The sequence below is a fragment of the Engystomops pustulosus genome, chromosome 7 (assembly GCF_040894005.1).
Source record: "Engystomops pustulosus chromosome 7, aEngPut4.maternal, whole genome shotgun sequence".
Lineage (NCBI taxonomy): Eukaryota > Metazoa > Chordata > Amphibia > Anura > Leptodactylidae > Engystomops > Engystomops pustulosus.
Genome location: NC_092417.1, coordinates 172,241,573 through 172,265,159, shown reverse-complemented (window position 1 = coordinate 172,265,159; position 23,587 = coordinate 172,241,573). Strand labels below are relative to the sequence as shown.

General features: G+C 46.3%; 1 protein-coding gene and 1 long non-coding RNA gene across 3 annotated transcripts in view; one reads left to right on the top strand and one right to left on the bottom strand.

Moving 5' to 3' along the window:
- Positions 1 to 23,552, bottom strand: part of LOC140071347 (uncharacterized) — a 30,783-nt gene extending 7,231 nt beyond the window's left edge. The window contains exons 1-6 of the mRNA XM_072118982.1: positions 23,267 to 23,552; positions 18,718 to 18,870; positions 16,478 to 16,825; positions 15,861 to 16,199; positions 4,421 to 4,510; positions 2,189 to 2,593 (exon numbers count right to left, since the gene is read on the bottom strand). Coding sequence (XP_071975083.1) covers positions 2,189 to 2,593; positions 4,421 to 4,510; positions 15,861 to 16,199; positions 16,478 to 16,825; positions 18,718 to 18,799 — 1,264 coding nt within the window. The 5' untranslated portion in view covers positions 18,800 to 18,870; positions 23,267 to 23,552. The remainder of the gene's footprint in view (positions 1 to 2,188; positions 2,594 to 4,420; positions 4,511 to 15,860; positions 16,200 to 16,477; positions 16,826 to 18,717; positions 18,871 to 23,266) is intronic.
- LOC140071351 (uncharacterized) overlaps positions 1 to 23,587 on the top strand; it is a 141,194-nt gene that overhangs the window by 110,831 nt on the left and 6,776 nt on the right. Inside the window, exons 3-4 of one of the 2 annotated variants that reach the window (XR_011849122.1) lie at positions 2,432 to 2,490; positions 18,668 to 18,892. This is a non-coding gene — a long non-coding RNA (uncharacterized lncRNA). Of the gene's footprint in view, positions 1 to 2,431; positions 2,491 to 18,667; positions 18,893 to 23,587 lie in introns of those variants that run through there. The other variant, XR_011849121.1, reaches the window with a different exon arrangement.

Here is a 23,587-nt window from a genome sequence, read left to right as displayed (position 1 = left end):
TTCCAGGACAATCCTTTTAAGACATAAATATATTGGGGCAGATTTACTTTGCCTTCTCCGACCAAGATGAAGTCTGGCGCGATTCACCAAGAGCATGCGCCCGATATCCTGCATGTGTCGCTTCTACGCTCAGGTCCGCCGGATTTCACCTTCTTCTTCCCAGTGCATGTAAGTGCATGGCTTGCGACATAATTTGATTTTTAAATTCCGCTGTTTTTCCGAAAACTCCACTTAAATGTGGCGCAAATCGGAAGTAGTCAGGAAACCCGACGAAAAAGCGCCGTGCGGCCCCTTAGTAAATGACCCCCATTGAGTGCAACATAACTTATGTTACTCTTTATTTGTACCAAAAGTTGAAGGTCTGGAGTGGAAAGAAACAGAACTACTTATATCAACAACTTCTTTATTTTATTGTAGATGGTTTAATTCATTACTTCTCCTCCAGGAGCAGGGGTGAAACTGCCATGAGAAAGATGGGGGCAACATCAGTGTAGCAGTCACCTACTACAAAGCAGAACTTTTAACCCCTTAATGACCGTAACAGGATTCTATGAAGAAGAATCGGGACATCGGGTCCTGCAAGTGCTGGTGTCGGGTTGTGATATCACAGCCCAGACCCTGCACTAACACCCGGGAATGGAAAAACTCCGGTGTGCTTACCGAGGAATCCGATCTATCTTGCCACTGCCCTGGGGTCCGACAAGTGCCCCTAGGCTTCCGGTTCCTCTTCTGCAAACGCAGACAAAGCGGTACGTGTGTCATCAGCCTTAGGCTGCGTTCACACGTGGCGCTAACATTGCATTTTGAAACACAGCTGAGGAGCGGAGATTTGCCTAATTACATTGTGTCAACATTCCATTAACATTCCGTTCTATAAATGCAAATGTTAATGCAATGTATTGAGGCAAATCTCCTGTCCTCAGGTGTTGTATTGTGTTTCAAAATGCAATGTGAACGCAGCCTGAGTGGTCATGAATGTATCTCTTTCCCATACAAGGAGACCAGTTCTATATATACCGTATTTTTCGGCTGATTAGGCGCACCGGCGTATATGGATGCATTAAGAATAAAGGGCAGCTAAGACGTGTTGGTGCATACATAAGGCGCACCGGATTATAAGGCGCAGGCGGCCGCTTGAGATAGAAGAGGGTCCGTGGGCGTGGTTTGGATGCCGAGCAGAGAGGCATAGAGGCGACTCAGCAGCGCCACAGCAGTGGCGGCTACTGTCAGAATGCCTACGACGGGGGACATGACGAAGATTGAACGCACCAGGCCCCCGCAAACTCCCGAACTTGGCGCCGATTGCCCGTACACATGAGCAGCTAGCCCACAGAGAGCAACCAGGAGATGTGAGCGACCCCCACGAATAGCCGCAGCAAGGACACAGGGAGCAGAGGTAAACGGGTTAGGCGGCAGATGAAGAAGCGCTGTGGCTATTTGGCCCGGAGCGCTTCCGGATTCATATATTAGGCGCATCGGACTATAAGGCGCACTTTTGATTTCTAAGAAAATCATAGGTTTTTAGTGCGCCTTATAGTCTGAAAAATATGGTAATACATTATAGTTTACTACCCTGAAACAGATTTTGCATTGAGGCCCAACAGCCTGAAATTATGCCTGGTCGGAGATGCTCCTTAACAGATCGTATTTGTCTATACCTTTGATGTTCCGTATATGCCACCGTGTGTCCGATATGTCACTCTCTGCAATTTCAGCTGTATAATATGTATACAGTAATATAACTGTATGTATTGTGGCATATAATAATGTACACGCGGTCACCTACTTAAGAACACCCGACTTACAGACGACCCCTAGTTACAAACGGACCTCTGGTAATTGGTCATTTACTATACTTTAGCCCTAGGCTACAATAAACAGCTATAATAGTTATTGAAGGTGTCCGTAATTAAGATTTATTGTTAATTCTGTTTCTTGTGACAACCCAACATTTTTAAAATCCAATTTCACAGAGACCAAAAAGGATTTGTCTGGAGCTACAATTGTAAAATATACAGTTCCGACTTACATACAAATTCAACTTAAGAACAAACCTACAGAACCTTGTATGTAACCTGGGGACTGTCTGTAATATTCAGGGAATGCAGGGTATAGTGGGTCTTACACAGCAGAAGATCATTAGGTTTATAAACAACAGTAAAAAATAATAGTGAAAAATCATACTTACATTCCACCCTTAACAACAGATGTTTGTAGACGGAGGACTTGAGAGTTGAATGGTGAACTCTCAGTGTGAGCTGTGCCCAGTGATGTACTTGAATGTTGGGAGTGATATGAATCTTACAGACACATTTAGAGAGACATAGATACGATGTTATAACAGGCTCCAAGCGCAGACCTTTGGCATCGCTCATGTCCTGTAAAGCTGCAGTCTGCTCTATATCATTCTCTGTTTCTCTGTGTTTTTCAGAGCTCCAGGAATCCACTTCAGTCATGTCTTCTGTGCCAGTCTCCAGATATAACTTAAAAGTAAGATCTTTCAGTTTGAAATCAGATATATTACATGTCAGAGTATTCTCCTCCATATGAATCAGGCCTGTTTCTTTTTGGATGTCTGAAACATCTGATAGGCCTAAAAGTGATAAAATGAGACATTTTATTATGCTTCCCTATCACCCACAAACAAAATGCCGCCCTTATTTTAGCTAAAAATTCTTTCTTTTACATCCCCATAAAATCATTTTTGTAATTTTGTTGTGCATGCAGGAAGATCTAGAGCGACTTGAGGCTGATGTAGCCTCCTCTGGCTTAATCCAGCAGCTCCTGATGTCATCTAAGTTCCTGTTACATTTGCAAAGTGTACCCCATCTGTGTATCTGATCACATGAAATCAAAGCAGTCTCTATAGAGGATGGAGAGGAGTAGAAGTCCATGGAGGCTGCTGTGATTTCATGTGATCAGATATATACATGGGTTACAGTTTGCAAATGTAAGAGGACCTTGCATTACATAATTTTGGTCACATTCAAAGTCCAAAAGAAGTGTGGCGCACGCCCGTGTTAAAGGTGCACCAAAAAAATGTGGTGCCCTCTGTCGGAGCAGTGCAGGGGGCACCAGATTCATGATGAACAGGCACCAGAAATCCTGAATCTGGTGCCTGCACACTACTCAGGTAAGTGCATTTAGTGCTCACAGCACTGTTCTTAGTAAATGTGGACCATAAAGTTATAAAAGTTATTCTAACTACTCTGGGGTGCTCAGGTTATGTCACCCGAGCACCTCAGGCAGCCTTGTATTTTAATTTATGCCTCCCCCTGTAGCACTAGTGGCCCCACCTGGTCTTACCTCCCCCCATAGCACATAAATAAAAAGTCTAAACTTCGTATTGGGACACATCTATCAGCAGTTTACTTTAAAGGGATATTCTCATCTGGGTATTGATATTTAACCCTTTCATGACCGGTGGTCCTTTATTCCTGAATGTCCAGATCAATTTTTGACTTTTGCGCAATTTTCCAGAACAGCTTTACATATGATAACAATTTTTGCTTGTTTTTTTGCATGACATGTGAGACTTTAACTTGAAATGATAGTTTTATTGATTACATATTTTTTTTTATTTATAAAATTTGTCGATAATTGACTACAAATGTGAAAAAATAAGCTTTTTTGTAATTTTTCCAATTAAAGATTTTTAAATAAGTAGTAAGTTTTACCAAAATATGTTATAAATATGTTCAGTATTATTGCATCACCATTCCCAGGTTCAGCTACAAATGCAGAGGGTGCATGTCCTTCTGCAAAATGCAAGTGTTTCCTGCAGCTCCTTCTATATTCTGTCTTCAGCTGACCGGCTGGAGGGGGCACATTTCAAATGCATATATCTCCTGGACCCTTGGATGCAGAAACACAATTTTGTTAAACAGAGTCTCCTCTTTAATATGATTTATGGATTGTTCATGGATGCTTAAGAGAATTGGAGATATCTATTCTTAAAGTTAAAATCGGGAATACAAAGCTGTGCATAAAAATAATTTTTTAGTATAAATTTAAGGCTGAATATCTCCAATTCTATTAAGCATCCATACATCATGTTAAAGGGGAGATTCTTCTGTTTAAAATTACGTAAAATTCTGTTTCTATGTGCCAGGGTTCAGGAGATATGACCGTTTTGAAGTTGGTCACTGTCAAGACATGCCAATAGGATGTATATAGCCGTATGGCAGTCGTGAAGGGGTTAATTGAATTCAACTGCCATATATATACATTTCCTCAATTGGATGTTATTAAAAAAAAAGGATCTGTGTAAAGATAACGTAGCCATGTTGTTGCTTTGTTGTTGTCCTTGGATACGACCGCATATTTACAGGTAGTATACATGTGTAGCTGATTGTTGGGGGTGTGAAGCATGGACATGTAGCACAGTTTTACTTCAAGAGATAGTAAATAAAATTCTTACATAATGTGATACCCCAGGCGAAAAACACAATAAGCAGAAACGAGATAATCCCACTTATTATCGTCATAATTAGATACATGTTGTTGTGTCCTATAAGGAAATAACACAATAGGTACATAATCAGAGAGATGATATGCAATGTCAGTAAATGAGGTTCATCTATTAATATCCTTCTAAGCATTTTTCTGGAAAAATAGATAACAGCTGAGATTCCTCAGTTGTTTTTATGGCCAACTATAATTACAATCTTCCGAGACAAGTCAGGTCTCTTCATCAGGCATCAGTTTTAAGTCAATGGGGCACATTTACTTACCCGGTCCATTCGCGTTCCAGCGTTCGGGTCTTCCGGCGATTCATGAAGGTCCTGCGCCCGATGTCCACTAGGTGGCGCTGCTGCGCCGATGTCCCCTGAGATGCCCCGGAGTTCATCGCCTTCATCGTGGTGCATGTGAGTATGGGCCGTGCGACCATTTATTTTTTTTTAAATGCGTCGGTTTTTCCAAATCCGTCGGGTTACCGTTCGGCCACGCCCCCCGATTTCCATCGCGAGCATGCCAGCGCCGATGCGCCACAATCCGATCACGTGCGCCAAAATCCCGGGGCAATTCAGGGAAAATCACCGCAAAACGGAAATATTCGGGTAACACGTCGGGAAAACGCGAATCGGGCCCTTAGTAAATGACCCCCAATATCTGAATAGAACACATTTTTGTACACAAATGGACACAATGGGGGTCATTTACTAAGGGCCCGATTCGCGTTTTCCCGACGTGTTACCCGAATATATCCGATTTGTTCCGATTTCCCTTGAATTGCCCCGGGTTTTTGGCGCACACAATCGGATTGTGGCGCATCGGCGCCGACATGCGCGCGACGGAAATCGGGGGCGTGGCTGAACGAAAACCCGATGTATTCGGAAAAACCGCCGCATTTAAAAACGGGAAATGTGTCGCTTGGGACGCACTTACCTTCACTTGGTCCGTCTCGGTGAATTTCAGGGCATTCGGATGCTTTTCAGCCGGGATTCAACCTTAGTGAATCCCGGCTGGACCCGAATCCACCGCAGAGAAGGCGCCGCTGGATCGCGAATGGGCCGGGTAATTAAATCTGCCCCAATAATGCTATGAGACATGGGTGCATTAAAGGGGTATTCCAGGAATCAACATAATTCATATACAAATGGGTCTTTAAAATATAAGCTAATAAGTAATGTGGGAGATTTGGCCCAGTAGAGACCGTGGTAGCGGGGTGCTGTGATGCAGTTCACGACAGTGACTCCAAAGTACAGTCCAAAACAGGTCTAGCCTGTGTTTATTTCAGCAGGAACAAAGTAAAACAGCCTTCACATTCAGGCATCAAAACAAAATAATATCCTACCCGTCAGGGTGCTAACTAAACAATGGTTCTCTGACTCACCACTAACAAAAAACTTTTGTTGCTCCAGGCATAAAGGTCAAGGCTGCGTGCTCCCCAGCCTCCTTCCAGAGAGACCACACTTTCAGCTCTGCTCAGCCACTTTATGCAGACTGATTAGGCTGCTCCCACCACCTGTGTCCAAGGTGCTGGACAACACCACCTCAGCACTAAGGCCTTGCATAATAGCAAAACCTCGGGGAAACATACCGCCCATCCACAGTTAACCCCAGTGTCTCACATACCCTCCCCCTCTGTTTGACCCTGTGGGGGCGAACACTTTTGGCCATCAGACAGTGGGTACGAGACAGGGCATCGTCATTCCCATGCAGCTTTCCTGCTCGATGTTCCACCGTGAATTTGAAATTCTGCAACATTAGGAACCACCTTGTGACCCTGGCGTTCCTCTCTTTGGCCTGACTCATCCAGGTGAGGGGAGAGTGATCGGTCACCAGTGTAAACTGTCGCCCTACCAAGTAATACCTCAGGGATTCCAGAGCCCATTTTATCGCCAAGCACGCCCTCTCAACTATGCTATAGTTCTTTTCAGGAGGTGTGAGCTTGCGGCTCAGAAATGTCACGGGATGTTCCTCACCCTCCACTACTTGGGACAGGACAGCCCCTAAGCCCACGTCAGAAGCGTCAGTCTGCACAATAAAGGTCTTGGTGAAGTTAGGGGTGATCAGTACCGGTCCCTCGCACAAAACCGTCTTAAGTCGCTGAAACGCCCCCTCAGCCTCTTCACTCCACTTTACCATCACCGCCCTGCTACCCTTGGTCAGGTCAGTCAGGGGTGCCGCTATGGTAGCAAAATCGGGGATAAATCGGCGATAATAGCCCACTATGCCTAGGAAAGCCCTCACTTGCTTCTTGCTCATAGGTCGTGGCCACTGCTGGATCGCCTCTACTTTATTTACTTGGGGTTTGATGACACCTCGCCCAATACGGTACCCCAGGTGATGGGCCTCTTCCAGACCCAGTGCACATTTTTGGGGGTTCGCTGTCAACCCTGCTGCCCTCAGGGAGTCTACCACTGCTTGCACCTTGGCCAGGTGACTCTCCCAATCGTTACTATAAATTATGATGTCATCCAGATAGGCCGAGGAATATCTCCGGTGAGGTTTTAGCACGAGATCCATTAACCTCTGGAATGTGGCGGGAGCCCCATGTAGCCCAAAGGGGAGTACCACGTACTGAAATAGCCCATCAGGGGTAACAAAAGCTGTCTTCTCTTTGGCCCTGTCAGTAAGGGGTACCTGCCAATACCCTTTCGTCAGGTCAAGGGTGGAGAAGAACCTAGCCTGTCCAAGTCGTTCTATCAACTCGTCAACCCTGGGCATGGGATAAGAATCAAACTTGGACACCTCGTTCAACTTCCTAAAATCATTGCAGAACCGTAGGGAACCATCAGGTTTGGGAATCAACACAATAGGACTCGACCAGTCACTTTTAGACTCCTCGATAACCCCCAGGTCTAACATCTGCCTGACTTCTTCGGATATGGCTTGCCGGCGCGCTTCAGGGACCCGGTAGGGTTTTTGGTGTACCCGGATGTGGGGTTCGGTTATGATGTCATGCTTGATGACTGAAGTACGTCCCGGTAACTTAGAGAACACATCCACATTTCGGAGCACAAACTCCTTCGCTTCCTGAATCTGGGCCCTGGAGAGGGACTCCGAGATCCGTACTTCAGGCACCTTGGCATCGGGTACACCTACCTCCGGTGTCCCCTTCTTGGGGACAGATGCTTTTTCTACTCCCACGGCTATCAGGGACTCTCTTTCCCTCCATGGCTTTAGGAGGTTCACGTGGTATATCTGTTCGGGTTTCCTCCTCCCCGGCTGAGATACCTTGTAGGTTACCTCCCCCACTTTCTCCATGACCTCATATGGTCCTTGCCATTTTGCCAAGAACTTGCTCTCAACGGTGGGCACCAGAACTAGCACTCTGTCGCCTGGGTTAAAGGTCCTGAGTCTGGCTGACCTATTGTAGACCCTAGACTGGGCCTCTTGTGCCCTTGTCATGTGCTCCTTTACAAGGGGCATTACCGCCGCTATGCGGTCCTGCATAAGGGAGACGTGTTCAATCACACTACGGTGGGGGGTCCTCTCCTGTTCCCAGGTCTCCTTGGCTACATCCAAAAGCCCACGTGGGGAACGGCCATATAACAGCTCAAAGGGTGAGAAACCCGTGGAGGACTGGGGAACTTCACGTATGGCAAACATCAAATAGGGCAACAAACAATCCCAGTCCTTCCCATCTTTGCTGACCACCCTCTTTAGCATCCCCTTCAAGGTCTTGTTAAACCTCTCGACCAGGCCATCTGTCTGAGGATGATACACAGAGGTGCGGAGCTGTTTAACCTGCAGTAACTTACACATCTCCTTCATTACCCTAGACATGAATGGGGTACCCTGGTCAGTCAAGATTTCCTTGGGGAGGCCTGTGCGTGAGAATACCTGGAACAGCTCCCTAGCAATATTTTAGGAGGAGGTGTTCCTTAATGGAATCGCCTCGGGATACCGCGTAGCGTAGTCCAGGATAACCAGGATGTACTGGTGCCCCCTTGTGGATTTGACTATGGGGCCAACCAGATCCATTGCAATCCGTTCAAATGGCACCTCTATGATTGGTAGCGGGACCAAAGGACTCCTGAAGTGGGACACCGGGGCAGTAAGTTGACACTCAGGGCAGGAGCTACAATACCGGTTTACCTCCTCCCACACCCCGGGCCAGAAAAATCTCTGCAGGATCCTCTCTCGGGTCTTCTCAGCACCTAAGTGCCCTCCCAGCACATGTTTGTGTGCTAACTCTAGCACCAGCCTACGGTGAGATTGGGGTACTACAAGTTGCTCAACCTCCTCACCCCGTATCTGGTCAACCCTGTACAACAGTTCCCCAACAATCACCATTCGGGGGTATATTTTGTCAGCCCCTGGTATTTGGAGTACCCCATTTATCACCTTAACATTCTCCCGTGCTTTAAACAAGGTAGGGTCCTGTAGCTGTGCAGCCCCAAAATTTTCACGGGAGATCTCAAGGTCCGGCATGTCGGCCACCTCCTCGTGGCCCTCGACCTCACCGGCTAGGACCTCTAGGGGAGAGAATTCATCACATGGGGTCACCCCTACTGCTGGTGTGGGTACATTGGCCTCAAAGGGATCAGGGGCCAAGGCCGGACACACCTGATGTCCATTATCTGCAACAGCACCTGAGGTGGGTCTTCGTCTCCAGAGGTCCCAAAACACCGGTAAGTCTCTGCCGATAATAGCCTCATGAAACAGGGTCCCCACCACCCCCACTTCATGGGTAATAGTACCACAAGGGGTATGTAGGTTGATGACGGCAGTGGGATATTCGCGAGTGTCCCCATGTATACACAACACTCCCACTTTCCGCCCACTGTATAGTCCAGGATCAACCAGAGCTCCCCGCACCAGGGTGACCAGACTCCCTGAGTCTAGCAAGGCTTCCACTGTATGACCCCCGATTGTGACCATACACACTTGGGGTTCTGCATCCGTGACCGTCTCGGCTGCCAGAACCGGCCGGGCAAACAGTGACACTCGCCGGGTCTGGTTGCAGTCCATTGGCTCCACTGACAGTGGACAGTTGGCAGCAACATGGCCCATTTCATGGCATCGCCAGCACTGGATACGGCTATGACCTCTGTCACGAGCCTCACTGGGTTTCTGGGTATCCACGCCCCCCAATGAACCCCCTCCCAACCTGACCTGTCTCCCCTTTTCCGCAGTAGCAGTCTTGCCAGATGGTTTGGTGACCTTGTCACTGGCACTGCTTCGTGTGGGAGAGGTAAGTAGAAGATCCTCCGTAGCCTGATATCTCTCTACTAGGGACACGAGTTCCTCAGCATTTGTGGGACCGGCCTGTCCAACCCATCGCTGGAGCCGAGAGGGCAGAGAACGGGTGAACTTGTCAAGAACCACTCTCTCTACCATCTGTGCTGGGGTGCAGTCCTCTGGTTGTAGCCACTTCCGGACGAGATGGATCAGGTCATGCATTTGGGAGCGTGGGGGTAGTCTTTCTGAGTAAGCCCACTGGTGGACCCGGCTGGAACGAACTTGAACGGTGACCCCAAGACGAGCCAGAATCTCCGCCTTTAGCTGGGGGTACTCACGGGCCTCTGTTTCACTCAGGTCGAAGTAAGCCTTCTGCGCTTCGCCCGTCAGGAACGGTGCCAGGACATCTGCCCACTGCTCAGCTGGTAACTCCTCTCGCTCAGCTACTCGCTCGAACACAGTGAGATACGCCTCCACGTCGTCGGTCGCCGTCATTTTTTGTAAAGCCTTTTGTACTGCAGCCCGTGCGGAACGCTGGACAACCGGGTACCCTTGCAAACCAGTATGGGACCCCTCAGTAGTCGTCGCTTGCGGTGCTGCCATAATGCCAGAAAACTTTTCCATCATCAGCTGGAACATGGCTCGGGACTCTTCCTGCTGCTGGCGGGCCCTCTCCTCCTGCAGCTGGAACATGGCTTGCTGCTGGCGTGACCTCTCCTCCTGCTGCTGGCGGGACCTCTCCTCCTGCAGCTGGAACATGGCTTGCTGCTGGCGGGACCTCTCCTCCTGCTGCTGGAGCATGGCCTGCTGCTGCTGCCGATTAGCTCTGGCCTCCTCTTGCAGGTATTTAATAAAGTCCTCCATCTTGGCTTTATCCTGCACTTTGCCTGCTGCTTTCACCCAGGCCATGCAATGTTGCAGGATGTAGCGAGCCTTTCAGGTGTGTGTCTTTGAACTGCCCGCAATCCGAAGCACCATATGTGGGAGATTTGGCCCAGTAGAGACCGTGGTAGCGGGGTGCTGTGATGCAGTTCACGACAGTGACACCAAAGTATAGTCCAAAACTGGTCTAGCGTGTGTTTATTTCAGCAGGAACAAAGTAAAACAGCTTTCACATTCAGGCATCAAAACAAAATAATATCCTACCCGTCAGGGTGCTAACTAAACAATGGTTCTCTGACTCACCACTAACAAAAAACTTTTGTTGCTCCAGGCACAGAGGTCAAGGCTGTGTGCTCCCCTGCCTCCTTCCAGAGAGACCACACTCTCAGCTCTGCTCAGCCACATTATGCAGACTGATTAGGCTGCTCCCATCACCTGTGTCCAAGGTGCTGGACAACACAACCTCAGCACTAAGGCCTTGCATAATAGCAAAACCTAGGGGAAACATACCGCCCATCCACAGTTAACCCCTTCAGTGTCTCACAGTAATTAATTGTTATTTAAAATTTTGCTCCCCTTAGCAGAAAAATGCTGGTGACAGAGACTGTAATGAAGAATTAAAATGCTACTCGCCCTTTAATCAGTTGATTAATTTCATCTGCGCGGAGAAGACACAGGACAGAAGATGCCTCTGGTCACATGTCCAAATCACATGTCCTGTACCTGCCTGGGCAGGTCATGTGATCACCACTATGGCTGTAGTCGGTTGGTTGCAGTGCATCCAGTATGGCCAGTGTTGTGGTGATGGCAGTTACACATCATTACTATGGTAACAGAGCAAGAAAACCTGTTACATCATCACTGGGAGCAGAGCATAAGAGGGAGGAGGAGTTACTGAGAACTAAAGGATCATGGGACTTGTAGTTTCCAGTGGCAGCCATAAAATTTTGTGAATCATAAAATCAAACTATTTAAGCTCCATTTTGTGACTTTAAGTTTTGTTACATGCATTTATTTATAGCATTATGGGTTTTTGTATTAAACGTTCATATTCCCGGAATACCCCTTTAAAGTCAATGTCAGGAGAAGAGTTAACACTAATAGCAGTAAATATGGTAACATTTCCAGAGTGTTTGGGGTTTACTGTTCCCTGATCTCGTCCATGACTAGAGTGGCACAAGCAGTCTAAGGCCGGCGCCACACGTAGCGCTTTGTCTGCGCTTGCAAACGCAGACAAAGTCGCGCCCACCGGGGCGGGCCTCCGCCCGATCGCATTGGCGTTTCTATGGAAACGCCTGCGATCGGGAACGAGCCGCCGGTGTTTTGCATTAATTTAACGCGAAACACCGGCGGCTCGTCCCGATCGCAGGCGTTTCCATAGAAACGCCGATGCGATCGGGCCGAGGCCCGCCCCGGTGGGCGCGACTTTGTCTGCGTTTGCAAGCGCAGACAAAGCGCCACGTGTGGCGCCGGCCTAAGGAGCAGATTCCGAGTTATAGAATGACATAAATCCATGTGACACATTCATCCTAAGTGTCAGCTATATCTACATTAGTGTCAATGTTTTTTGTGTTATTAATATATTTTGTTATTAATACTCATTTTGAGAATTGAAATTCTCTTTAAATACTAGTTATATCAAACAGGGCTGCTGCTAGAGGCAAATATGTACTGTAATCTCATCCTAGCGCAGACATCACAGGTGACTACTGTGAACCATATGACATAACAATGTCACACACCTATGGAGGTTAGTCAGTCACAACATAAGCTGATTAGATACAGGTAGAAGTGACATCAAGTAACTTACAGATGATGAACTTTTTGTACGAATACTGAACTTCATGGTTACTTCCCCCGCCCATGACTTTTTGCGCTATCCCATTTCTCTGTAAACTGTACTATGTGAGAGATTTTTTTTTTTTTTTTTTCTTAGTAACATTTTTGGAAAGTAACTTGTGATTAGAATAAAGTGCTGGACACTACAGTGAGGAGTCACAACCAGGGACTGGGGGAAAGTGCTGGACACTACAGTGAGGAGTCACAACCAGGGACTGGGGGAAAGTGCTGGACACTACAGTGAGGAGTCACAACCAGGGACTGGGGGAAAGTGCTGGACACTACAGTAAGGAGTCACAACCAGGGACTGGGGGCAGGTGCTGGACACTACAGTGAGGAGTCACAACCAGGGACTGGGGGCAGGTTCTGGACACTAAAGTGAGGAGTCACAACCAGGGACTGGGGACAAGTGCAGGACACTACAGTGAGGAGTCACAACCGGGACTGGGGGAAGTGCTAGACACTACAGTGAGGAGTCACAACCAGGGACTGGGGGCAGGTGCTGGACACTACAGTGAGGAGTCACAACCAGGGACTGGGGGCAGGTGCTGGACACTACAGTGAGGAGTCACAACCAGGGCTAGGGGAAAGTGCTGGACACTACCGAGAAGAGTCACAACCAGGGACTGGGGGCAAGTGATAGAAACTACAGTGAGGAGTCAGGAACTGGGGAAAACTGCTGAGCACTACGATGAGTTTTCACAAGGCTGCCTGGCAGTGGACGAGGCCTCTATTCCTGATACCAAACACTGTGACTATCAACAAGCGCTAGGCCACGCTAGGCAGCCACTCAGATATTCAGGGCCCGACTTCCTGCTGCCTATGAAAAAGCCTAGGCCCCAGTGGGTGATGTTGCACACACAACGCATATCTTTGAGCATGAAAGTCACTTGCAGATAGAGATGAGTGGACCCTATGTTTTTGTTTGGGACCTGGACACATTTTCGGACATCCAATCATAGCCATGGCTAGATGCTAGAGGTTTCGATTTGCCAGATAGGCTATTCGGACGCCAATCCTGCAATGTGCCTGGATTAGGCAGCTGAACACAAACATTGGGCCCACTCATCTCTACCTGCAGATCATCAAAAACTTTGCAAAAAAAAGGCTGAGAGGGGATAGAGAACCAAGTAAAATACTGAATTGTTTGTTACAGTTTGACCAAACATACAATGACTGCTGTCACTGCCTGTCAGAGTGATCATTTCACCTGAGACCAAGGCTCGGCCACAGGTAAGGACCTTGTGACCTCTAGGAAGGCATAAAGGTCCGAGGGCTGTCCTGTAGTCAGTAGTAGATTATAATATGGGTGGTATCCCGGGCCCAAGCCTTTTAGGGGACCCATGCCTACCAAACCACCCACTAAATTTTATACTCAGAAGGACCTTCACCCATGAAATCCTCATACATCTGTTCCTGCTCTCAATACACATGTACACAAGAGCCACTTCAGGACCTTTGAAGGTCCTCCAAAAGTCTTGAAACTGCGGAGTGAAAGCAGCAGAAGGGACACGTCCTTCATTACCCAAGGAACTGATTCTAGTACCAGATGTAGGAAGTGATTCCAGACTTGTAGGGGCTATAATATGCATAAAGCCCCGATTGCAGTGGACAAACAAAAAAAATGACACTTTTCATATGCAAAAATTGTGCAATTATGTGCAACATCCCCCACAGGGGCCTAGCCTTTTCTTGTGGTAGTAGATTCAGGCTGGGCTGATACAGATGGAACTGAGTCCAGGTGGTGGATCTCAGTTCTGGGCTTAAGTATCCGGGCTTGGCCTGGGTGCTAAGCAGTAGGTCTGAGGCACCTGTAGTTCCTGGAATAAGGACAGTGGCTGTGGCAGACAGACCATGAGGTCTGGTTCTGTCTGCAGACTCTAGCAAGAGACAAAGGGGCTTATTTACTAAGGGTCCGCGGATCGCACTTTCGTTGGATTTTAGAAATTTTCGGGGATTGTGCCGCTGTGACAGCTATTTAGAAGGGGATTGTGAGGCACGCAATCGCATTTTGGAGCATCAGCGCCGGCTTTCATGCAACAGAAATTGGAGGGAGTGACGTCGGACTGATTCAGACTAAGCACGGGATTTAAGATTCAATTTGTGTCGCAAGACAATGCACTTACATGCACCAGGAAGAAGAAGGTGAACTCCGGGGACCTGAGCGGGGAAGCGGCGCACGCAGGATATTGGGCGCACGATCTCAGTGACTCCCTGCACAGCGCATTATACACGGACAATGCCTTACATGCACCAGGAAGAAGAAGGTGAACTCCGGGGACCTGAGCGGGGAAGTGACACATGCAGGATATCAGGCGCAGGATCTTAGTGACTCCCCGCACAGCGCATTATACACGGACAATGCACTTACAAGCACCAGGAAGAAGAAGGTGAACTCCGTGGACCTGAGCGGGGAAGCGACACATGCAGGATATCAGGCGCAGGATCTTAGCGACTCCCCGCACAGCACATTATACACAGACAATGCACTTACATGCACCAGGAAGAAGAAGGTGAACTCCGGGGACCTGAGCGGGGAAGCGACACATGCAGGATATCAGGCGCAGGATCTTAGTGACTCCCCGCACAGCACATTATACACAGACAATGCACTTACATGCACCAGGAAGAAGAAGGTGAACTCCGGGGACCTGAGCGGGGAAGCGACACATGCAGGATATCGGGTGCAGGATCTTAGTGACTCCCCGCACAGCGCATTATACACGGACAATGCACTTACATGCACCAGGAAGAAGAAGGTGAACTCCAGGGACCTGAGCGGGGAAGTGACACATGCAGGATATCGGGCGCAGGATCTTAGTGACTCCCCGCACAGCGCATTATACAAGGACAATGCACTTACATGCACCAGGAAGAAGAAGGTGAACTCCGGGGACCTGAGCGGGGAAGCGACACATGCAGGATATCGGGCGCACGATCTCAGTGAATAATTTTTTTGCTCATTTCTCACAGAATAAAATGGTTAAGAGATAAACAAAGTGTTGCTAAAGTTCATACAATGAATTTCATTATATTTCAAATCTTTACCTAACCTAGTATAATTAGCTTTTACTTTGATATGACTATAACATAGTTAAAAGAAATCTACCATCATAATCATGTATAGTAAACCCGGGACATTACTCATAGATCCAGGCACCGTGACTTTGGTATCTTCTTATATCTGTTATCCATGGCCTCCTTCCTGCTAAAGCCAACTTTTAAAATTATGCTAATGAGGTTAAAAAAAAATCTCACACAGTGGGAGATGGGAAGTGCTCCTGCTACCCTCCCTAGAGCCCTTCTACTACTCATAAGTATTATTTTAAAAGTTGATTTTAGAAGGGAGGAAGCCATGGATAACAAAAATAAGAAGATACCACAGTCCCGGTGCCTGGATCTATAAGTAATTTCCTTGTTTTTGATGGCAGATTTCCATTAAAAGAAGACATTACATCACTGTGGGGCCATGAGTGCCAGGGTTTTTATACCGCTTTCAGACTGACCTTGAGTAGAGATCACTGTGAGCGTAATATTACAGGTGAGAGCATCTTTCAATGACCTATGGATGGTTACACAGGAATATATATCTCCATCTTCCTCTGTGCTCATTGGCTTTATATAGAGCAGACTTCTCACATTGTACGTCCCATCCTGGGTCTGCAGTGGTGCAGTGATGCAGGTATTGACATCCAGATCAGAGCCATTATAAGAAACTTCACTGTGCTTCTCCCAATGTATTTTCACATCTGCTGGATGGAAGCCGTCCACATAACATGTAACAGATCTCTCGGTGTCTGGATACATCACTAGAAAGGAATCACTCATTCTACACGTTGGCTGTGCTGAAAAGAGAGACGGACGTGTAAGTTATTAGGGTAATGTAACAATAGCCAAAGCACAGAGGGCTTCTGTTACACGCCCAGAGCCCTTTGGATCATTAGCATAATTATAAAGGTTGAATTTAGAAGGAAATATTATAAACAAATGTAACATAGAGTGTTGATAGTCCTAACAGAGTATTGTAATGTTTTATATTTCTATGCTTCTGGACAAAATTGTTCCCAGGTTTATACTATGAACTATGACCTCTGTCTTTGTGAACATGCATTACAGCACTTACCTATCACCAGCAGAGTGACTTTACTTGTTGCTTTCTCAGGAGTGACGATAAGATGGCAGGTGTATTCTCCTTCATCCGTGTCCTGAAGGTTGGGTATATGTAGACTGGCGTCTCCTCTTAGGACCCGATCTTCTGGTATATATGACCCAGGTCTTACTTGGATGATACTTCCACCATTGAGTTCATAAACAGATTTTTCTTCTTCCAATGTTTTTTTCATCCAGCGCACAGAAATTTTAGGAAGAGATAGATATGGAGCTTTGTAGCCAGAGAATTGACAAGGGAGGGTGATATTACCACCTAAACTCTCCTCCATGGGGTAGTCCAGCCTGTGGATACTTAAAGCCCCTGAAAGATAAACAAATCAATCAGTTTAGCAATATTCTAAAACAATATTTCATTATTTATTGCCTCTGATTAAATATATAAGCCGAGGCCCCTAATTTTACCGTCAAAAACTGGGAAAACCTATTGAATCGAGTATAAGCCGAGGGTGGGAAATGCATCGGTCACACCCTTCCAGTATATAGCCAGCCTGCCCCCAGAAGTATACAGCCAGTCAGCCCCCTTTTGTATATTGCCAGCCAACCAGCCCCTTTAGTATACAGCCAGCCCTGTAGCATACAGCCAGCAAGGCCCCTTTACTATACAGCCAGCCCCCTTTAGTATACATACACCCAGGCTCTTTTAGTATACATACAGACAGCCCCCTTTAGTATACATACAGCTAGCCCCCTTTAGTATACATACAGCCAGCCCCCTTTAGTATACATACAGCCAGCCCCCTTTAGTATACATACAGCCAGCCCCCTTTAGTATACATACAGCCAGCCCCCTTTAGTATATATACAACCAGACTCCTTTAGTATACATACAGCCAGCCCCCTTTAGTATATATACAACCAGACTCCTTTAGTATACATACAGCCAGCCTCCTTTAGTATATATACAACCAGACTCCTTTAGCATACATACAGCCAGCCCCCTTTAGTATACATACAGCCAGCCCCTTTTAGTATACATACAGCCAGCCCCCTTTAGGATACATCGATCTTCCGCTCTACCTATTAGTCTATTAGTGAGAATGTAAGTAAGGCTGAGGCTTTGCTGAAGAGTGTGATTTTGTTATTAGGTTGCACTCTGTTCTTACCAGGTAGAACACTGATTTATTACATGGCTGACTGTCTTTATTGATTTTCACCACACACATCCCATCTCCTGTTGATTTAACCTTGGATTCTTTGACCCTTTGCCTGTTTTCTGACAGTTTTACCTATTGATTCTGTGCTATGCTGCCCTCTTGGTTCTGACCCATATATGTCAATTACTATTCTATGTTTGTTTTGCCCTGTCTTTGTCTCCATGTTTTCACTTTGGCCCAAGAAGGGAACTTTGATCAGTTGTCACCTACTGCCTAGGGTAGGCTCGGCAATTAGGTAGGGACAGATTAGAAGGGGTTGTTTAGCCTTAGGTCTCACTCTCCTTGTCTATCCTACAGGTCTATTCATGCCAGTTCCCTTACTACATAACAACTACACAGCAATAATAGTATTTGTATCTGTATATAGTACTGTATGTGTCTATGTTGTGTATAATGTATGGGTTATAATATGGTATATATATATATATATATATATATATATATATATATATATATATATATATATACTACATCGGTGTGTTTGATGTGTATATACTGTATAAATGTACATATGAGTAATTTTGTGCGCCTGAGTGTATAAACGAGTGTGATTGTATAAAAGTGTGTAAGTGTGCATATATGTATATGTTTTTAAGGGGAAAAGAGGCCCCATTTAGAAGTCTGCTATGGGGCTCACTCTCTCCTGATTGCACCCCTAGATCAGGTCTAAGCATAATTCAGACACTGCATGTGAACGCAGCCTTATGTTTTGACCAAGCCTCTATGCCTGCAGTTTTGCCCCCATTCGTTTTCACAGTGTGGCTTTAAATACATAAGGAGACAACAATAGTACAACAACCATCTCAACACTAACCAACTACAATCTCCAAAAAATCTTCAAGCAATTCAAGACTTACGTGTAGTTATTCAAAATGAGCAGTATGATCTCCAAAGAAATCCATATAAATTGGTTGCAATGCTCCCTGGCTATGAAATTACCTGAGCCGGTCTTACCTGGGTTTCTTATTTTCCTCCTACTTTTCATACAGTTGCAGCAGACACAATGATGGTGGTAGATATGTATAAAGGAGACACTTACCGTCAGTAGAGGCACAGCCCAGGAGGATGATCCCCACAATCTGCAGGACGACCCCTCGGAGGGGATGTTGTGTGAGCTCCATGCTATGTGATGATCATAATTGCCTGCACACCTTGTACCTTGTACCTTGTCAGTCTTTGCTTTCTCTTTCCCCTGCAGTAAGAATATAATGGGTGCGGCTCAAAAAATCTCTACCAGTAAACCTGTCTTTCTTATCCGTAGAGTATTTACTCCGCACCTCCAGAAGCCGTACATTTTTTCAGTGTATCTGTGTACGAAGGTTTCACTGTCTTCTCAAAATGTGACATGACAATGGACAAGCGCTCCTATATCACATGATGTATATGTGGCTCAACACATGGAAAACAATCCAATAAATCTCTCAAGACGACATGTGCCAAATAGCAAAAACAATTCATATTTACTGATATATAAAATATATATGTACAAAACAATAAAAATGGACCTAACAGCAATCCAGGGGAGACTGTGGCACACAATAACACTCAAACAGTCCCCCAACCCTGACCACTGTCACAGCACAATAATATATATATAGATGACATAATAAAAAACAATGAAAATATGAATAGTTAGACGGACCCATCAACCAAATATAAATGTGTGCACAAATATAATGTAAAAATATAAGCAACTACAGTATACACTCACCGTCCACTTTATTAGGTACACCTGTCCAACTGCTCGTTAACACTTAATTTCTAATCAGCCAATCACATGGCGGCAACTCAGTGCATTTAGGCATGTAGACATGGTCAAGACAATCTCCTGCAGTTCTCCCGAGCATCAGTATGGGGAAGAAAGGTGATTTGTGGCCTTTGAACGTGGCATGGTTGTTGGTGCCAGAAGGGCTGGTCTGAGTATTTCGGAAACTGCTGATCTAGTGGGATTTTCACGCACAACCATCTCTAGGGTTTACAGAGAATGGTCCGAAAAAGAAAAAACATCCAGTGAGCAGCAGTTCTGTGGGCGGAAATGCCTTGTTGATGCCAGAGGTCAGAGGAGAATGGGCAGACTGGTTCGAGCTGATAGAAAAGCAACAGTGACTCAAATCGCCACCCGTTACAACCAAGGTAGGCAGAAGAGCATCTCTGAAGTACGTCGAACTTTGAGGCAGATGGGCTACAGCAGCAGAAGACCACACCGGGTGCCACTCCTTTCAGCTAAGAACAGGAAACTGAGGCTACAATTTGCACAAGCTCATCAAAATTGGACAGTAGAAGATTGGAAAAACGTTGCCTGTTCTGATGAGTCTCGATTTCTGCTGCGACATTTGGATGGTAGGGTCAGAATTTGGCGTCAACAACATAAAAGCATGGCTGGTGGTGGTGGTGTCATGGTGTGGGGAATATTTTCTTGGCACTCTTTGGGCCCCTTGGTACAACGCCACAGCCTACCTGAGTATTGTTGCTGACCATGTCCATCCCTTTATGAGCACAATGTACCCTGTAACATCTGATGGCTACTTTCAGCAGGATAATGCGCCATGTCATAAAGCTGGAATCATCTCAGACTGGTTTCTTGAACATGACAATGAGGTCACTGGACACAAATGGCCTCCACAGTCACCAGATCTCAATCCAATAGAGCATCTTTGGGATGTGGTGGAACGGGAGATTCGCATCATGGATGTGCAGCCGACAAATCTGCGGCAACTGTGTGATGCCATCATGTCAATATGGACCAAAATCTCTGAGGAGCTTCCAGCACCTTGTTGTATCTATGCCACGAAGAATTGAGGCAGTTCTGAAGGCAAAAGGGGGTCCAACCCGTTACTAGCATGGTGTACCTAATAAAGTGGCCGCTGAGTGTATATCAATCTGCGGATAACAGCACACAATTATACAGTATATATAAGGGAAGCTGGTAATGCAATATGTAGAGACTAGTAAATGATAGAAGAGTAGGACCCGATAGTCCCTGGACTACACCGGCAGATGGATAGTTGTCTAACTAAACCAAGACAGACTGGTAGAGATGAATACAGTAATTAATAAACATAACCCAAAAACCCAGGACGGCAGGACAGTGGGAGGGAAGGGGCCCAACGTGCATCATCATGTGCAGTGGCTTCCTCAGGGGTGACCGGTGTAAGGGTGATGCCACACGTGGCATTTTGAACACGTTTTTGGCCCATTTTTAAAGGTTTTTTGACAGGTTTTACCAATTATCTTAATTAAATCTGGTCGGACTGCTTAAAAACGGACCAAAATGGGTTCAAAATGCCAAGTGTGGCATCAGCCTTAGGAGAAACCCCCATCTAAATACTTGTGTTTGCCAATTAGTGTAAGTGGCCGAGTCACAGTTAGATGCCTTGTGATAATGGTGGCGCCATCAATATTCCACAGGATAGTTACTATGGAGGCTAGTGAGGCGCCCATCATGCGCTTTCTGACACATGCGTTTCGACGCACCCAAAACGCCACGTGTGCACCCACCCTCAGGACTCTCCAGAACTGACCTGGGAATCCAGCCAGAGGAAGCATTTATAAACTTCTAGCTTCACAGAAGGATTACAAATTATATACATTTAATGTCAACAGAAATAACAGCTGCAATATCACAAATCACCAGTAGATGGCGGCAAATGCTAAGGACTAAGGGTGAAGACACACATGGCGTTTTTGGGCCGTTTTTACTAAGTGCGTTTTCAGATCGTTAAAAACGCATGCGTTAAAAAACGCATGCGTTTTTGTCCGTTTTTCATTGCGCATTTTCGGAAAAACGGACAAAAACGCATGCGTTTTTAAAAACGGATGCGTTTTTTAACGATCTGAAAACGCACTTAGTAAAAACGGCCCAAAAACGCCATGTGTGTCTTCACCCTAAATAGATTGGCAATAGGAACCATCACCTATTTGGACTGAATAGAGTCGGCCATATTCTATTCACTTGTCAGCTCAGGTGAAATAGTTTATGATGCCCCGCCCATCGCGCCGCTACACATGTGAGGGTGATAGCACCCGTGGAGTTTTGAAACCGTTTTTGGTCTGTTTTTAAGCAGTCTGTTAAAAAAACGCATGGGTTTTTGACCAGTTTTAAACCCGTTTTTGGTCCGTTTTTAAGCAGTCTGTTTAAAAACACATGCGCTAAAAAACGCATCCGTTTTTGAAAGGTTTTACCAATTATCTTAATTAAAATGGTAAAAAAACGGATGTGTTTTTTAATGCATGCATTTTTTAACGGATTGCTTAAAAACGGACCAAAAAACAGGTTCAAAATGCCAGGCAATCGCAGACAGAGCCGCGCCCAACGGGCCTGTGGCTGGAAACGCCTGCGATCGGGTATGAGCCGCTGGTGTTTTGCGTTAATTTCATGCAAAGCACCGGCGGCTTGTTCCCGATCAAAGGCGTTTCCATAGAAACACCGATGCGATCGGGCCGAGGCCCGCCCCGGTAGGCAAGGCTCTGTCTGCGTTTGCAAGCGCAGACAAAGCGCTACATGTGGCGCCACCCTTAGGGTGAAGACACACGTGGCATTTTTAGGACGTTTTTACTTAGTGCGTTTTCAGATCGTTAAAAACGCATGCATTTTTGTCCATTTTTAAATGCGCAAATTCGGAAAAAATGGACAAAAACGCATGCGTTTTTTAAAAAACTGAAGCGTTTTTTAACAATCTGAAAACGGCCCCAAAAACGCCACGTGTGTCTTCACCCTTAGGACGGCGGCATACGTGGCGTTTTGAACAGGTTTTGGGGCCGTTTTTAAGAAGTCCGTCACAAAACGCATGCGATTTTGAAAATGTATCCTTTTTTTAAAAACACATTAGTTTTTCCGGTTTTTGTCAGTTTTTTTCCCCCCGATTATGATAAGTATGTTAATTGGGAAAAACATACAAAAACAAGCGTTTTAGAAACCTATGCGTTTTTTTTTAACAGACTGCTTAAAAACCGCCGAAAAACTGAGGCCTGAGGGTGATGGCGTTTTGAACCCGTTTTTGGCCCGTTTTTAAGCAGTCCGTCAAAAAACGCAAGCGCTAAAAAACGCATGCGTGTTTCGAAAAGGGCTGCGTTTTTGACCAGTTTGAATTGAGATAATTGGTCAAACCTGTCAAAAATGGATCCGTTTTCAAGAAACCTGTGTGAGACACAATGGGAGTAACTGAACCCGTGTGGAGGGAAGGGATAGAGCCAATCAGTGACAGAACCTGTGTGGAGGGAAGGGATAGAGCCAATCAGTGACAGTACCTGTGTGGAGGGAAGGGATAGAGCCAATCAGTGACAGTACCTGTGTGGAGGGAAGGGATAGAGCCAATCAGAGACAGAACCTGTGTGGAGAGAGAAGGAGGAGCTAATCAATGAAATAACCTGTGTGATTGAGAGAAGGTGGAGCCAATCAGTGACAACCTGTGTGGAGAGAGAAGGAGGAGGAGCCAATCAGTGACAGAACCAGAACCTTTCTGGAAGGAGGTCCAGTGGCCAGGTACTTTCTGAACATGTGTGAAGAAAAGGGTGTAGCCAAACACTGACTAAAAATGTAAAACCTGTGTGGATGGAGGAAAGGTGAGGAGTCAAGGTTACTGACTGACCCTGTGTGGAGATAACATGAGAGGCTGAATGCTGCCTAATCCTGTGTGAAGAAAAGGGGAGAACCAATCAGTGACAGAACCTGTGTGGAGGGAAAAGCAGGAGCCAATCAGTGACTGAACCTGTGTGGAGGGAAAAGCAGGAGCCAATCAGTGAGATAACCTGTGTGGAGGGAAACGCAGGAGCCAATCAGTGACAGAACCTGTGTGGAGGGAAAAGCAAGAGCCAATCAGTGACAGAACCTCTGTGGAGAGAGAAGGAGGAGCCAATCAGTGACAGAACCTCTGAGGAGGGAAGCGCAGGAGCCAATCAGTGACAGACCC